General features: G+C 44.5%; 1 protein-coding gene and 1 non-coding gene across 2 annotated transcripts in view; both read left to right on the top strand.

Annotated features, from left to right (window-relative positions):
- The window catches only part of CDS2 (CDP-diacylglycerol synthase 2), a 56342-nt gene that overhangs the window by 33731 nt on the left and 5837 nt on the right, over nt 1–16774 (top strand). The window contains exons 2-9 of the mRNA XM_086333482.1: nt 5778–5914; nt 7192–7288; nt 8044–8141; nt 10157–10296; nt 12097–12155; nt 12797–12879; nt 15985–16072; nt 16569–16637. Coding sequence (XP_086189608.1) covers nt 5778–5914; nt 7192–7288; nt 8044–8141; nt 10157–10296; nt 12097–12155; nt 12797–12879; nt 15985–16072; nt 16569–16637 — 771 coding nt within the window. The remainder of the gene's footprint in view (nt 1–5777; nt 5915–7191; nt 7289–8043; nt 8142–10156; nt 10297–12096; nt 12156–12796; nt 12880–15984; nt 16073–16568; nt 16638–16774) is intronic.
- Nucleotides 11682–11787, top strand: LOC147360735 (small nucleolar RNA U6-53/MBII-28). The gene has a single exon (XR_015140091.1). It is a non-coding gene; the product is annotated as a small nucleolar RNA U6-53/MBII-28 (small nucleolar RNA).

The raw sequence follows: 16774 nt of genomic DNA, 5'->3' as shown, positions 1-16774 counted from the left end.
GAAATATTTTCTTTGCTGTTCCAAACACCATACACACACACATGCACTTTTTTCCTGCAGTAGGAACTCAGATGAAAGCTTACTTGGCTTTTTTCAGTGACAGGGACACAGAGGTCTCCTACACTCATTAGGGATAAACCTGTCTCCGGTAGTTTCTTTCCTGGAGGTGTGTGTGTAAGTGGGGGAGTTGATTGCCCTGGTATCTGGCCACACGGCTTGGTTAAGAAGATGGCAGGTGGGACTTCCCTGGTGGTCCAGTAGTTAAGAATCTGCCTTCCGGTGCAAGGGACGCAGGTTCAACCGCTGGTTGGGGAACTGAGATCCCACATGCTGTGAAGCAACTAAGCCGGCGTGCTGCAACCAGAGAAGCCCCTGTGCCCTACAGTGGACACCCAGCACATCCAAAAAAACAAAAAAGATGGCTGGCATGATACTTAATAGAAAGATTAGGCTCAGCCTGATGATTTTCCTCCAGCACAAGATTTATAATTTCCTTCTAAAGCAGTGGGAAAAATAGTTTATGTAAGGTGTGAAGACACTCAGTAAATGAAACTTACCAATTTTAATGCAGCTTGCTGCTGCTGCTACTGCTGCTAAGTCGCTTCAGTCATGTCCGACTCTGTGCAACTCCATAGACAGCAGCCCACCAGGCTCCTCTGTCCATGGGATTCTCCAGGCAAGAACTTAGTATGCTCTAAACTGCTAGGGTTCTCTCCTGGGTTTCCTACCTAGATTATAGCAGTGAAAATGAGTCATACAGATGCTATACTGGGCCAAGCCAGGTCCCTTCTCAGGCCAGGAAGCCTGACCTTGGGCACAGGGACCTCCCTCCTCCCCTTATTACTGCTCCCTGGCCCTCCCTTACTGCCATCTCTTGCTTCTTTTGAAGGAAGACTTCTGTTCTGAGCCCTGGTTCGCTGGTGTCTGGGCAGTTGTGGGAGGTAGAGGGGACCTGGAAGGCTGGTAGGGGAAGCTTTTTATGCATGAGTTCCCCTAAAAATGTTGACAGGTCTTATCTGAACCCTTGGTACCCAAGGCTCTCCATGTGTCTATCATATCACAAAGTGTTTCTACCTTAGAGTCTAAGTGAACCAGAAGGAAGGAGGCCTCAGAGGTAACTATTTTTTCTTCTCCTTTTAAAGCAATGCTCTTGTTTCCTGTTTACACCAGCGCTGCAGCCCACTTGGGAAATGGCTGCAGGACTGTGGGAGGATGGGCGGTGATTGAGATAGAATCTGAGAGACAGGGTCTGCTCTGTTCAACCTCTGATCTGGGTCCTTGGTTGAAAAGAAAGGGAGGGGGAGGGGATGCCTGGGAGCTGAGGTGAGCTTGAAGCAGCAAGGCAGCCTTTCCCTGCTACCATGTGCTGGTCCCAGAGCTCCTGAGCTGGATCCTTAGACCCTCAGCTAGCACAGAGAGGGGATGAGAGTGGGCATCAGTCTGGCTCTGTTATAAGGGTTGCTGCCGAGGCAGGGGCCTGTCAGACCTGGCACATGAGCTGGAAATCTGAGCTGATTTTGTCATATACTGAATGCAGTCCAGACACCGTGGTCCATGGTAGGTTAAGAAGAATTAATTAGCTTATTAGTCCAATAAATCTTTGAGTTCATATTGTGTTCCAGGCACTGCTCAGTGTGGTGGGAATCAAGAATCCCAGGGTCACTGACCCACCACTGTGTCTGATGTGTATGTGATGTTTTTACCATGTTCCCCAGCTGGCACAGCCTCAGTTATATACATGTTTTGATAGGTTCATCATAAAGCAGGCACAGGAAAGAAAAGATGAACGAGGTAAATAGAAGTAAGTTCTGATGTTTCCTTCCATGCCTCAGTGAATTGTGCTGTGCACATCCCATGTCAGGAAGTGTTGGTAGGTACTGCTGCCTGTGTTTCAGACTTCCATCTTTATGGCACCTTTGAGAGGTGGATCATTTTTGAGTTGGGGCCACCTGTTGGAATGGAAGACAGGAAAGAGGAAGCAAGGCAGGCAGATGCTGAGTTCACAGAATTGATTAGCACACAGGCCCCAGCAAGACCTGATAAGCACTGTTCTTTCTCCACTCCACCCTCCTTGGGAAGGGTGCCCAGGTTGCCTGGGATGAGTGTTTAAGGTTCTTGGGCTCCTGTCCTGTGTGCCATGGTCAGCCTACTGGAGAGTAGGGGTAGGATGGAATTCAGCAGGTCCCTGTTGCTCTTCAGTCCCTTTATAGTTTTAATAGACTTTCACTGGTGTTGCATTTGATCATTCTAGCAACCATGTGATGTAGGGGGCGCTTTCCCCAGGGGGATGACCAGGGACGGGAGGCCTGTGTTGAGTGTAATGAACACCAGAGCTGGGAATTGACTGGCTGCCTCTGCCTCCTGCAGAACGTCTTTCCATCCCCTGGAGGAGCAAACCAGTGAAACGCTTGACATCTCTGATTCTTGGTCCTCACATGTGCCACTTTCTCCTGGGCAAAAGATTGGGCTCCAGGTTTTTGACTCCTCCTGGGTCCATGAGAGAAGCTGCTGCCAGCATTCTCCTCCTCACTGAGGCCTAAGCGGCCCAAGTGGAAGGCCCTGCCCCACACAGGGAGTAGCCAGAACAGCACAGGGTTTCCAGGTTCTCCGAGGTTCCTGTTCCTTCGTCTGCTCTCCTGGCGGCCGCACCTGGAGCCCCAAGAGTTGGCTGACTTCCCTCACCTGATCCATGCCTTCCCAGGTTGTGCCCTTTCCTCCTGCACTGGGATTTGCCCTTCTGCCTTTTTCGACTGTTTCAGCTTATGGGAGAGAGGTTATCTGTGTAGGTGTTTGTCTCCTTCTCCAAGGAGACCTCCAGTTAAGGGCTCTGAGGATGCTTATTCAGTAGCCTGGGCTGAGGCCCAGGACCCTGGCGTTACTTACTCGCTTTTAAAAGTGAAGTCGCTGTCGTCTCCGACCCTTTGCGACCCCATGGACTGTAGCCTACCAGGCTCCGCTGTCCATGGGATTTTCCAGGCAAGGGTACTGGAGTGGGTTGCCATTTTCTTCTTTAGGGGATCTTCCCAATTCAGGGATCGAACCTGGGTCTCCCACATTGCAGACAGATGCTTTACCATCTGAGCCACCAGGGAAGCCCTTACTTGCTTAAAGGCAGGTGACAACTGGAAAGTTAATCTCCTTCAGGCTCATTTCTTTAGTTTACTTCATGTCTTAGTTGTTCATCCCAGGCCTCCTGATGTCTTGATCATAACAACAGTCACTGTGTCTTTGTGACACTTCTCTGTGTCCTTTTACTGCTTTCTGCTTCAGGATACCTCTCTTCACTGTCACTCTTCCTAGTAAGGAAGGAGAGGAGTCAGATACGGCGTTATTTGGGCTGACGTTTGTAAAAGGGTCTGCAAGGTCCAGAGACTTAGTACCAAGCCAGAGCTCCCTGCCCCTCCCCTGCAGGGGCTCTGCCCGGGTTTCTTCCTGCCCTTCCTAGCTTGGGGAACGAGCAGCCTTTGTGAGTTTCCTTGACAACAAGATGGATGAGTTAAAAATAGCTGGTGCTAGAGCTTCTGTGTGTGTGTTGCACACACGCCTGGGCATGCGCTCGCAAGCATCTGCGCCTGCATACATACCCTCTCGCCGGCTGTTGTCATCTCAGTCCCTGTGGCTTCTGCATACTCCTGGAGAACATCTGTGGGGCCCTGGTACTTGGATTTTGCAGTTCCTTCGAGGTCAGATCTAGATAATCCCACAGCATCGATACCTCATATCCCTGATGGTCACTGATGGGAAAAGGATGATAATGTTAGCCTAGAGCATGGAAATCTGTTCTGAATGCCTCCGTCTTCACTAAATGTGACTGGAGAGAGAGAATCCCAGTTACACTTAGGGGCATTGCTACATTTCAGAACCTTGTGGGGCAGTGGAATAGGACACAGCTCTGGGTGTGTGTCTGGTTATATCTTTCTGGAGAACCCTTACACAGATGAGAAGGGTCCTTTCTCGTCCCCTTTTATTAGGTAAGGAAGTGGAGTACAGCACTTGGGTGACTTGTCCACTGGCTCAGCCTGGTGGAGGAAGGAGCATTGACCTCATCAGCAGCAGCTGTGGCTCTTTCCCTCAGGTGCTACTGATGACACCTCCATGAGGTTTTTTTTGTTTGTTTTGTTTTTGTAAATTGAAGTATAGTTGATTTACAGTGTTACGTTAATTTCTGCTGTACAGCAGAGTGACTCCCTAAGTTCTTTACCAAAGCCCCCTGTTTCTGTATCAGCAATCCTGTAGTAGTTAAGTCTTCTGTTTTGTGGTGTTATCTCAGTTGTAAGTTAATGTAGAAACAGCTGTCTCTATGAGAGCGGGGCTGCTTTACCATAGCTGGAAAGAATTCCTCTTTCTCCACCATCTTCCATGTATTTGTAAGCATCTGTGTGCCAGGCATGAGAATATCTTGTCTTTAGGGGCCTTAAGGTCAGCTGGGGCAGCAGACAATTACAAAATCTCCCACCAACTCCCCATTGTGGCCAGTGCTGAGCGAGAGGGAAAAGGTCTGATTGTAGGTGAGAGAAGGACTCAGGTGGGTTGTTAGGGTTTAGAGGAGACTGGGGGAACATGTTAGTGATACAAAGTACTTAAACTTGGAACATATTAAAAAACAACTACACATAAAAAAAACAAGGAAACCCAGTAGAAAACTGACCAATGACTTGACAAGCGCTTCACAAAAGAAGACATCAGAATGGCCAAGAGATGTGTGAAATGGTGCTCAATTTCATATATTTATTAGTCGCTGCTGCTGCTGCTAAGTCGCTAAGGAAATTTAAATTGTTCAGTTTGAAAAAAAGATACAGCTTTTTGTCTGTTCGTGTATGTAATGAAATCTTTGATGATTTGGTGAAACATCCTATTGCCATTACCAGTTTTGTTCTGAATCACTTAACTGAAGAATTAAATGGATTCTGAGATGCTTCGATAAAAGGAAATGTAGTGGAATGAACACATTGAAGTCAGAGACCTGTTATAGGAGATTTGGGGCCAACTATTGAATTTCTCAGAGCCCCTGTTTCTTCATTTATAAATAGTGATCTTTCTGTCTGCCTTTCCTTCCTTCCATAACTGCTCAAATGTTCACAGGTACGGGAAATACTCTCAGAATTCTGAAGGGCTACTCAAATACAGTGTAGTATCATGACTTTGATTCCAAGTGATTTGATTTCTCCTGCACCTCTTCTCACAGCATCTATTCTAAATTCCCCTAAGAAATAAAAGCTCGGTACTTTAGACGGAGGACCTTTTGCTGGCATGCTCTGGTCCCTTCATGCAGGCTGGGGAGCAGGGTGAGTTCCTCCAGGCATTTCCTTACGTGACTGTGACCTGGTGGCAACTCAGTGAGTGACATCAAAGTGTTTGCCGACACCCAGGCCTGGTGGCAGGGAGAGGGCAGTGGCGCACACCAGTCCTGGTGAAGTGTTGACTAGAGTTAGTGGTCCCATAGGGCTTCCGCACCTGACTGGGGCTGGCCTCCTCACGTGGTAGTCTTGGGAAGCCTGGAAGTAACACCATGGGTTTTCAGGAGCTCTGTTGCAGGGGGCAGTAGCCTGCACACTCAGCTTCCCCCGAGAGAGCCTGTCCAGAGCCACTAGTTGTCCCGTGGCTCCAAGAGTCCACAGCTTTCTGTGGTATTGTGGCAGAGCAGGGGCTCCTCCCTGTGTGACTTAGGTGTTGGTGGAGAGGCCTTTTCAAAGGTAGATGGGTCCTTTTGGATGTCTACACCCAGTATCCTACTCAGCGCTTTTGATCTTTCCCTCTTCTGTTTTTCTGCTGTGCAGGAGTCAGAGTCAGAAGCAAAGGCAGATGGAGAGACTGCATCGGACAGTGAAAGCAGAGTGGAAGCTGTCACCCAACCACCCTCTGCAGATGATACGCCAGAGGTTCTCAACAGGGCCCTTTCCAACTTGTCTTCAAGGTAGCTTGGCTTAATCATGCAAGTGCTTGCTGAGGGCTCTGGGTCTGCAAGTGTCATGGAATACCTGAAGCCCTTAGACAGCCCACTGTCTTATAGCAGGAGCCCACATCTGTTAAAGTGTGAGGCCCAGACCTGCCCACTTTCATTGGTTATAGTCTACCCTGCCTCTGCTTAAGGCTCTATAGAGTGTCATCAGGTACTTACCAGTGACTACAAGCACAACCTGAGTGGATCTGGCCCTTGAAGGGTACCCTAGGCTGATTGGGAGGTATGATCCAAAGAGCAGGAATACATGGACATAGGAGTAGTCGCTGACAGAGCACATGAAGATAAATGGTCCTTGGGGTTTGTGACTAATGGGCAGGCTGCTTTCCACTGAGGAGCCTAAGTTTCTAGTTCAGAGTTCAGTTTTCCTTCTCCCTCACACATCTGTTTTGGACAGTCCTTAAATTCTCCTGTAGGAATTAAGAAACATCTCAACTTTGGTGAATTCAGGGTTAAAATTTTGGTCCCTTGAGATTCTGGTCCTTCTGATACCAGCTGTGTGGGCAAACTATAAGATTCCAAAACATTATATAAAAGTGTGCCTGGGCATGCCTCCCACACATTTGTCCTTTTGAAAGGCTGTATTGTGCAGTGATTAAGATCATGGGTTCTGGAGCCACTTTGGCTCCCAGAATTCAGTTCCCAGCTTAAGCACTTCACAGGATATCATGTGTACATCCACTTCCTCATCTGTAAAAGCTAGTAGTGTTGAGGGTTGAATCAGTTAATACACGTGAAAGTCCTTGTAGAAGTGCCAGGTGCATATGTGCCAGGTGTGATAGCTGTTACTACCACTGTGTCTGATATTGTTATTACCATAGTGATGCAGGAGCAGAGAAATGTAGGATTCTGCTGCAGGGAAAATGTTAATAGTTTTTTCTCAGAGGCACCCATAGAAGCCATCTAAATACATACGTAAGGGAGGCGGGCAGACATTACATTTCCCTTGGGAGTTTTGCCTGATTGCTTCATTAAAAAACAAGTTGGGTGTATTTTTATGCAAGCCTTGAGCACTTGCTGAGTTTAGTGTAGATGAGGTGATGGCTCTGATGGGTGAGGTGACCTGCTTCTTCCGGCATACAGCTACTGCCTCTGTCAAGGTGAAAGACATACTCCTGGAAAGCACTAACCTCAGAGCCCTCTTATCCCAAAAGAACCATCCCCCCTGAGTTTGTGCTTCAGTTCCTTTGGGCTCCTAACATGTTTTCTCCTTCCCTTCCTCTCTGTCTTAGATGGAAGAACTGGTGGGTGAGAGGCATCCTGACTTTGGCGATGATTGCATTTTTCTTCATTATCATTTACTTGGGACCAATGGTTTTAATGATGATTGTAAGTGCCATTTACTTGCTGTTTTAGTTTTACCTTCAGTTTTCCCTGCATGTCTAGTCATTTTAAGTGCCAGGTGTTGGGTTGGTTCTGGGAATCACTTGAGGTCCTGGCTGCTCAGACCACATCCGCCTTAGAATAACTATGATTTCTCACCTTCCACCAGCCACCTGGAGGGCTATTGGCATGGGCCAGTTGTAGGTGATTAAAGATCACTTTAAAATTTGATTTTAGTACTTCAGCTCTTTGGTCAAACTGGGGACCTGGCTATGATTCTGTGTGACTCTTGATTTTGTTTCTTGTTTTCCTGGGGCCTCCCTCATAAGCTTAGGACTTCTGATATAAAATTCCAGTCCACAGTACTTTGCTCTGAGTCTTCCCATTGTCATAGGCAGCATCAAATGACTATACAATTGACGACTGAGTGGAGCAGTTTGGGACTTTTCAAGTATGTATTTTTATTCAGAGTCAAAAGTGGAAGAGATTGAGTCCTGGGGGAGGCTACAATAAAAAGTTAATCAAAGTTTCAGAAGCATGTATTTATTGTGAGAAATTAGATCTGCTCTGTGGGACATAAAGGGCCTCCCAACCCTGTTGAGTGATGTGAGAGAAAGGAGGGGAGCAGAATCACTGGAGGACTGACATTGTTCTTAAATATAGTGGTTTTTCTTGAAGGCCTATGACCTGTTGGTTTCTGTTTCCACAGATTACAAGAACTGAGAAGCTAGCAAGTGTTTTAATTCTTTTGTGTCCTGCAGGTGATGTGTGTTCAGATTAAGTGTTTCCATGAGATTATCACTATTGGCTACAATGTGTACCACTCCTATGACCTGCCCTGGTTCAGAACCCTCAGTTGGTAAGCTCTCTAGCCCCACAGAGACCTTTAACAGGTTAGGACAAACGTTTTGTGGTAGGTAGTTATGGTCGTGGTTGGAGGGAGGGGTTGATGGCCATGGACCTTCACAGCACCTTTGAGACCAAAGTATTGCCTAGGCCAGACTGAATGGCTGGCTTGGAAGAATCCTTAGAAGAATCCAGACCAGCTGCATCTGTGACCATATTTGCATCAATATTTGGATTCCTTAGACTGCACAATGGCCCCCGTTTTCTAGATCAGTACATTTTTCGTGCTCTGGTATCCCAGCATCCAACAACAGTCATCTGGGAGTTGTCAACACTGGTGTTGCTGTTTCTGGAACTTGGCTTCCTCATCCTTAAAATAGATAGTAGAGACCTAGTCAGTGCTTTTCAACCTGTGGTTTTGGAGTCCTAGTTCCTTGGAGGTTCCTTGGGTGCCAGTGGACAGGAGTGAGACTGAATGCAGGGGGTCTGGGCTCCTCAGAGGAGCTCTGCTTTCTCCTCCTGAGAAAGGGCTTGGATGTCCTTAGTTGTTTTTTTTTGGGGGGGGGGCTGTGTTATGTGGCATGTAGGATCTTAGTTCCCTGCCTAGGGATTGAACCTGGGCCTGGCCAGTGAGAGCAAGTCCTAACCATTGGACTGCCAAAGACAAGCCTTGAAGCCAGAACAAAACCTGTAGTGCAGATGATGTCCAAGACACCTTCCTGATCTGAAGCCCTTTGCTGTATTGACCACACTCTTCTGAGGTGGTGACATGTGAACAGAGCATTGTGTAGTCCTGAGAAGAGTTAGGGCAGATATAGATTTCTCTCACTCTGCTGTGCTGGGTCTTGGGCATTGATTTCATAACTTACCAGGCCAGAGAGTAGTGTTTTGGGCCCCAGCAACTTGGTTATGGCCAAGGGAGCTGACATGTTCATATTTGGGCTGGACACAGCCTTCTCAGAGATGCTTCCTTGTCACCCAGCAGCATAAGCTGCCTTGCAGTCGCCACAGGGCCAGGGCCTTCCCCCTGGGTTAAGATGTAGGTTTCTCTTGTGGGTCTCCTATAGCTGGAAAGCAATGTTATGAATTTTATTAACATATTCAGGATGTTTGACCCCTGACTGTGGTCACTGTTCAAAGGAAGTGTTTTTCATGTAACAGAAAACAAAGCTTGTTTGGGAGTTCTTGAACTTCCGCAATTTAAAAAAAAAATGGAAGAGATAAGATAAGCTCGCCCCTTTCTTTGATGTCTGTTATTGAGTGTTTAGAGTTGGGTTGCTCATTCTCATATTCAGAAACACTAGTGGAGCCGCACGTGTATGTGGACCATGGCTTCTCCCTCTTTGGAGCTCCCTCTAGTTGAGGAGAGAGGTTATAAACAAGTGAAGACTTAATGCTGGTGAAAGATTTGTATGTCAGAGCCTGGGCATCAGAGAGGAAGACAGTCTGAGATGAAGCATAATTAATTGCTTAGTGAAAAGAGCAAATATTTTGCACTATAGAAATAAAGGCAGGGGAGGCAGATACCACATTCGATCATGCAAGGTTTTATGAAGACAGTGGTATTTGAGCAATGAATGATAAAGTGGGTAAGTGAAGAGGATGTTCCAGGCAGGGAGAAGAAAGGAACCAAGCAGACAGACAGAAAGCCAGAGAAATTTCATTTCGATAGGCATGCAGAGTTCCTATCAGGAAGAGTGGAATTAAGGCCAAGGAGGCAGGATGAGGTACCTTTCTGGGGATTGTCTTACAGATTGAGTGTTGTTAGACCTGGCAATGCTATAGAAGGGGCAGAAACTGGGTCCCAAGTTTGTGACAAATGGAGAGTGAATGAAAGCCACAAATTTCTAGATAAATATCTCACCTACAGGGTCACCAGAGGACAGGGATCTGTGGTCTGCTTGTCCTGCTGTGAGCTGCCTGGAGGTTCTTAGGGGTTGGGTGGACTGCTGCTCTGGTCCTAACAGCCTTGCTATAAGGGAGGGGCCACATGTGCTCCCTTTGGCAGTGATCTGTCTTCTTTAACAGGTACTTTCTGCTATGTGTAAATTATTTCTTCTATGGCGAAACAGTGACGGATTACTTCTTCACTCTGGTCCAGAGAGAGGAGCCTCTGCGGATTCTCAGTAAATACCACCGATTCATTTCCTTTACTCTCTATTTAACAGGTATGTGTTAAGCAGCTTGCCAGTTGTTGCGTATGTCTTGTTTTTGTATATCTGCTGAGTTGGAGTTGGGGCATTTCTTGGTTCCTGTAAAGTTTTGATGACTTAACTCTGACCACACAAGGAAGCAGAACTAAGGATTCTGCCTTACATGAGCTGTAGTAGCTCTTTACTAAGAGAAATGAGGCTGAGGGGCTTGTGTGGTTGCGGGGACTGTAGTTTGTGCTACCTGTCCGTGTGTTTCAGCCTCTGTTGAAAGACCCCACAGCATTGTTGTGTCCTGACTCTCTGTTGGCAGAGATTCTGCAGTGTGACCAGAACAAAACCATTCAGAAACTTGTATTTTAAAAAGGACTTTTCATTGACATATACACACTATTGTATATAAAATAGATAACTAATAAGAACTTACTGTATAGCACAGGAAACTCTGTAATGACGTATATGGGAGAAGGATCTAAAAGGTGGACATATGTACACATATAACTGATTCACTTTGCTGGGCACCTGAAACTAACACAACATTGTAAATCAACTATATTCCAATAAAAGTTAATTTTAAAAAAGGGACACTACAGTATATTAGAAATTTTATTGATTTGGATTTAAACAGACCTGTGACTTCAGAAGAGGCAGGAGCTTACTCTTTGAGTCTCAGTTAGCTTTCCTGTAACCTAGAGCTAAAATGGCAAAGTCACCATGAGGATTTGATAAACTATATTGAAATTTGACAAACGGTAAACTGCTCCGTCAATCTAAACTCAGTTGAGACTATACAGGAGTTCAAATAATGCTAATGTTCTTCATGGTTACCCTGAAAACCAGTTTGAGGCATTGGGAAATTTGTTCTGACTCTGACCTAAATTTCAATCTGACCTGTTTTTTCATCAACTTGATAGTGATACTTGGCTCTCTGAATGATACCTGGCTACTGAATATGAAGTCTACTGCTGAGAGGTCTGATGTGTTGAGGATAGTCAGAAAGCATGCCTCAGAGCCTAGAAGCAGTCCCACAAAGGGAGGCCAGAGGTCTAGAACAGTGAAATGCTCTCTTCTGGGCAGGGATACTTTTGAGGGACCCAGCACACTTGTGGGTAAAATCCGTTTTCTTCCTAGAGGTTTTAGTCATGTGGGTCAGTAGGAGAGAGATGCAAGGATGACCTTGGCCTTATACCATGTGGATCCCCATTCTGCCAGACCTGTTCTTTAGGATAGAGATTGGTTTCTTAAGGTCCAGAAAATAATATTACAGGTTTTGGGGGCTGTGGAGTCTCTACTGCAGCTCCTTAGTTCTGCTATTGTAGCACAAAAGAAACCCTGGATAACATGTAAACAAATACTTACGGCTGTGTTCTCATAAAAGTTTGTTTATAAAAACAGGCAGCTAACCTCAATGATGAGTTGCCATGCTAATAACTGAGCTACCAGCTAGGACAGTGTTGCCCTGCTTTGGGTGCCCGTGAGTTTAGTAACAGCAACAAAATACTGGCAGCCGGCCTGACCATTATCAGCCCCTGTTCTAGAATCAAAACATTTCTAGCTGGTGAGCAGTATCCTAAGTTGAGTGTAATCTGTAAAATTTTTAAATATTGTCTTCCTTTGATTGTCTTGAAGTAGTCATTTTTCCCTTCTGACTGCCTATCTGAACAACTGGTTTTATTCCCTTGGGCAATGGATTTGTGCCCTGGTTAGCTGTTGCCAGGAAATTAGCAAAGGACCATATGACACAGCTAAAGGAAATGACTAGGACAAAGATAAATTGTGATTCATTTTGCCCTTTCTCTTCCTTCCTTCTCAAACTAGGATTCTGCATGTTTGTGCTGAGTCTGGTCAAGAAGCATTATCGATTGCAGTTCTACATGGTAAGGGTAGTGTCAAAATATGTCAGTGTCAAAACTCTTGATAGAGGTGAAATTCTGTGGAAACTCCACAGGCCTCTCATCCTTTCTGTGATAAATCAGAACTTTGGAATGTAGTCTGTTCTTGTGCATCTGAAACCTGGAGGGTGAAAGAGGCATCCCCTGTGAAGTTTGGTGGCTTCTTATCCACCTAGACCTAATCACTGTTATATACCCTAAGCAGTGTCTCCCGTCTGGATCTGAGTGTGGCCTCTCTAGGTAAGGCTCTAGGTGAAGCTTTAGACATTGACCATAGATATCCTACCTGCTGTATTGCTCCCTCAACTTAAAAACACCCCCTCTCTGAGCGTCCTAATCTCTCTGTAAATACTTACTAAGAAAACAAGAAGTACCCAGGCTTTTTGGAGCATAAAAGGACTAACTAGTGGGCCACATGCACCCTCCTCTTGTTGGGAACTGTAGCTGGGAAACATAGTTCTTCTCGAGGCCTGTTCTGTAGCTTTTCATTTCCAATAAGACAGATATAGAAGCAGATATCTTTCCTACCTGTTTCTCAACAATTTTCTGTTTGGTATTAGCTGTTATTTGAAGTTCCTTTCAAGGTAAACTGATGGGTAAAGTTTATCCTTTATCTTCTTTTGCAGTTTGGCTGGACCCATGTAACATTACTGATTGTTGTAACACAGTCACATCTTGTTATCCACAACCTATTTGAAGGAATGATCTGGTGAGTGATGTTAGTGAGGGGCATTTTTCCTATTATTTTGTGAGTGTTCTTATGTATAGGACTGAGAAACCCCAGTTGCTAAGTTGGCAGTTCTCACCTGAGCACATCAGCGGCCCCTGCAGGCCTAGTTACAACACGGATTGCTGGGCCCCACTTTTGGTTTTCTGCCTCAGTAGCTATGGGGTGAAGCCTGAGAACTCCATTTCTAGTACATTCCCGGGTGATGCTCATGCTGCTGGTCAGGACCTACACTTGAAGAACCACTGTTCTAAACCAACAGGTATAGGGATATTTAAAGAGTCCAGGACAGTGCAACTGTACGGCAACGAATATGAAAATCTAGAAGAAAAAAATCATTTCCTGGCAAGAGGACACTGAGTAAAAGCCACAAAGAAGAAAACTTGAACAGATCAGTAATTATAAAAGAGCTTTGAAAAGTCCATAAGAATCCACACCTGGAAAAAATGACCAGTGATAGCAGCTGAGTATTTATTTATTTACTTATGACTGCACACAGGCTTTCTCTAGTTTTGGCGAGTCTTATCTAACCCTAGTATTAAAGCTGATAAAAGCACAGGGAGAAACAAGAATGATAAACTGATTTTTTTTTTTGTTCATGATTATAGCTATACCATTCTAAGTAAACTATAGCAAATAGAATCTGGCAATGTGTCAAAAGAATAATATACTTAGTATATTTTATTCCGCAAATGCGATGATTTCAGCAAGAAATCTATCACCGTTGCTAGAACTCAGTAGGTTGACTGAAGAAGCTATGCTTTTAGTGAAAATGTGAAGACATATCCTAGTGTGTGAAGCCTCTTGATGAGGGTGAAAGAGGAGGGTGAAAAAGCTGGCTTAAAACTCAGTATTCAAAAAACTAAGATCATGGCATCCAGTCTCATCACTTCATGGCAAATAGATGGAGAAAGAATGGAAACAATGACAGACTTTATTTTTTTGGGCTCCAGAATCACTGTAGACCGTGACTGCAGCCATGAAATTAAAAGACATTTGTTTCTTGGAAGAAAAGCTGTGACAAACCTAGACAGCATATTAAAAAGCAGAGACTTCACTTTACCAACAACGGTCTGTGTAGTCAAAGCTATAGTTTTTCCAGTAGTCATGTATGGATGTGAGAGCTGGACCATAAAGAAGGATGAGCACTGAAGAATTGATAACTTTTGAACTGTGGTTCTGGAGAAGACTCTTGAGAGTCCCTTGGACGACAAGGAGATCAAACCAGATTTCCTAAAGGAGATTAACTCTGAGTATTCACTGGAAGGATGATGCTGAAGCTGAAGCCACTTGATGCGAAGAGCCAACTCATTAGAAAAGACCCTGATGCTGGGATAGATTGAGGACAGGAGGAGAAGGGGGTGACAGAGAATGAAATGGTTGGATGGCATCACTGACTCAATGGACATGAGTTTGAGCAAACTCCAGGAGATGGTGAAGGACAGGAAAGCCTAGCATGTTGCAGTCGCAAAGAGTTGGTCATGACTTAGCCACTGGACAACAGCAGCAGAGATACTAAAGTACTGTGGTTAAGATCCCAGACCGTGCCTTTGTTTCCTGTTCTCAGAGTGAAGATGCTGTAATACCTACTGCCTGAGGAATAAATTGGTAAAAATATATAAAGAGCTTAGACCATGTAAAGACTAGCTCATCTAAATGTTAATATTGAGTTTTAAGCCGGTTTTTTCACTCTCTTCCTTCACCCTCATCAAGAGGTTCTTTAGAGGCTTAAGGCATTATCATGTTTAAAACAATGATAATGGCATACTGTGAGGGCATTATTATGTTTGAAACAATGGGAAGGCATACTCTTCCTCTCTTTCAGAGTGTTGTTAAGTAATTCCAAAGAGAGGCTCATGCTAAGTTCTCATCTTTAGGGCTAGACATACCACTTTGTTCTAGAGTGAATCATATTAAAATCTCTAATTATTGGTTTTTAGATGGAACCTTTAAGACTTGATTACAGTTGTAGAGCAGAGAATATGTGCTGGAAGCCTCAACAGAGTAAATAATAGAGGTGGTTGGGTGGATATAGGTGCTTTAAATCTCTCCCTTAACAAACAGGGAGTCAGAAAAATAAAGCCTGTAGTTGAGGGGCTGCTGTTAAGTCACTTCAGTTGTGTCAGACTCTGTGCAATCCCATAGATGGCATCCCACCAGTTTCCCCCGTCCCAGGGATTCTCCAGGCAAGAACACTGGAGTGGGTTGCCATTTCCTTCTCCAATGCATGAAAGTGAAAAGTGAAAGTGAAGTTGCTCAGTAGTGTCTGACTCTTAGTGACCCCATGGACTGCAGCCTACCAGGCTCCTCTGACCATGGGATTTTCCAGGCAAGAGTACTGGAGTGGGGTGCCATTGCCTTCTCCGAGTTGAGGGGCTAGGATTTATGTATATTATGTTCAATTATAGAGGAAATTTTAAAAATTTTAAAAAGTGATTGTCAGAGAATAGAGAGTGAGGAGAAGAGAGATGGTACAAGTGTGGAAACTGTCCCCCCTTTTTTTTGTGGTAGGGATGATCAGACCACTAGCAGAAGGAGGCAGAGGGGAAATCTGGCCATATGCACTTACGTATCAAATCTTGGTCTTGCTGTCTGTGTAGTCCTGGGGGAAAGTTGGGCTCATTAGAGCTAGTAATAAACAGTAAAAAAAAAAAAAAAAAGTCAATTATGAAATAGATAATAAATGTAACAGAATAATGGAGGTAACTACTAGAAGAAGAAGAGTCAGAGATGATTAAAAGTAGTTATTTTGGAGAATGGAGATAGGAATAGGGGAAAGAAGGACAATTTTTAATTTTTTCTTTTCTGTATACTTAAAAATTTTATATTACTTTGTAATGAAAAAAGAACATGACATTTTATATAGAATACCACCTCCATTTATTCAGTAGTCATTCAGTAAACATTCAAATGCTGCTGTGTGCCAGGTACTTGGTGGTGTTTTTTTTTTATTTTAAACTTATTCCTTAATGGGTAATAAGTAGTATGTGGTTATTTTGGTACTGAAATTTATGAATAGCATTGTTTTGTGGACTTTGGCGGTATCATCGTGGTAGAGTTGATTCTTACTCTGGTTTAATTTCCTAGGTTCATTGTCCCCATTTCTTGTGTGATCTGTAATGACATCATGGCCTATATGTTTGGCTTCTTCTTTGGTCGGACCCCACTCATCAAGGTAAACGGATCACCCTAACATGGACCATTACCGTGAGGCGAGGGTAGTGCTTTCAAGTAGATCAGCTTGGGAGATAGAAGAGATCTGCATGGCATGTACATCTTCATGTCATCCTGGAGAAAGGCTAGTAATAAATTAGATTCAAGAGAAAAGCCAAAGGAAGACTTAACAATTACTCATGCAGAAAAAAATAAAGAGCTGATAGAGAAAGTATTTTATAGACTGTGTAGGTATACTTTTGGGACTTTGATCTGAATTTGAATGTTGTCATTTAATTAGTTTACTGTTTTATAATTAAATTATTTGACCAATTGAAACAGAAAGGACACTGAGGGCTCTCAGGCTGTACAAGGAAACCAAGAATGGGGTATTTTAGAAAGTGAAGTGGTTAATTGAATGAGGTTTTTTAAATAGTAGAAAGACTTTAAACGATCATTATTCCCAAAGCCAGAATTATCAAAATGCATTTTGTTAAGAACTTGCTCTCTGTCCACAGCTGTCCCCGAAGAAGACCTGGGAAGGCTTCATTGGGGGCTTCTTTGCTACTGTGGTCTTTGGCCTTCTGGTAAGTAGTGGCTCCCAGCTGGGTGAGGGTTGGGTAGAGGCCTCCCACCCACCTTCAGAGCCCATCTCCCAAGGCCAAGGACTCTGTCCTGCTGAATGGTAGCCTTGCCCTGTAGCAGGGCGTGAACATGGCAGGGC

Source organism: Bos grunniens, chromosome 13 (genome assembly GCF_055505025.1).
Source record: "Bos grunniens cultivar Pamir isolate PY7600 chromosome 13, Bosgru_T2T1.0, whole genome shotgun sequence".
NCBI classification, from domain to species: domain Eukaryota; kingdom Metazoa; phylum Chordata; class Mammalia; order Artiodactyla; family Bovidae; genus Bos; species Bos grunniens.
Note: the sequence above shows the minus strand (reverse complement) of the source record. Positions and strands in the feature narration are given on the sequence as shown.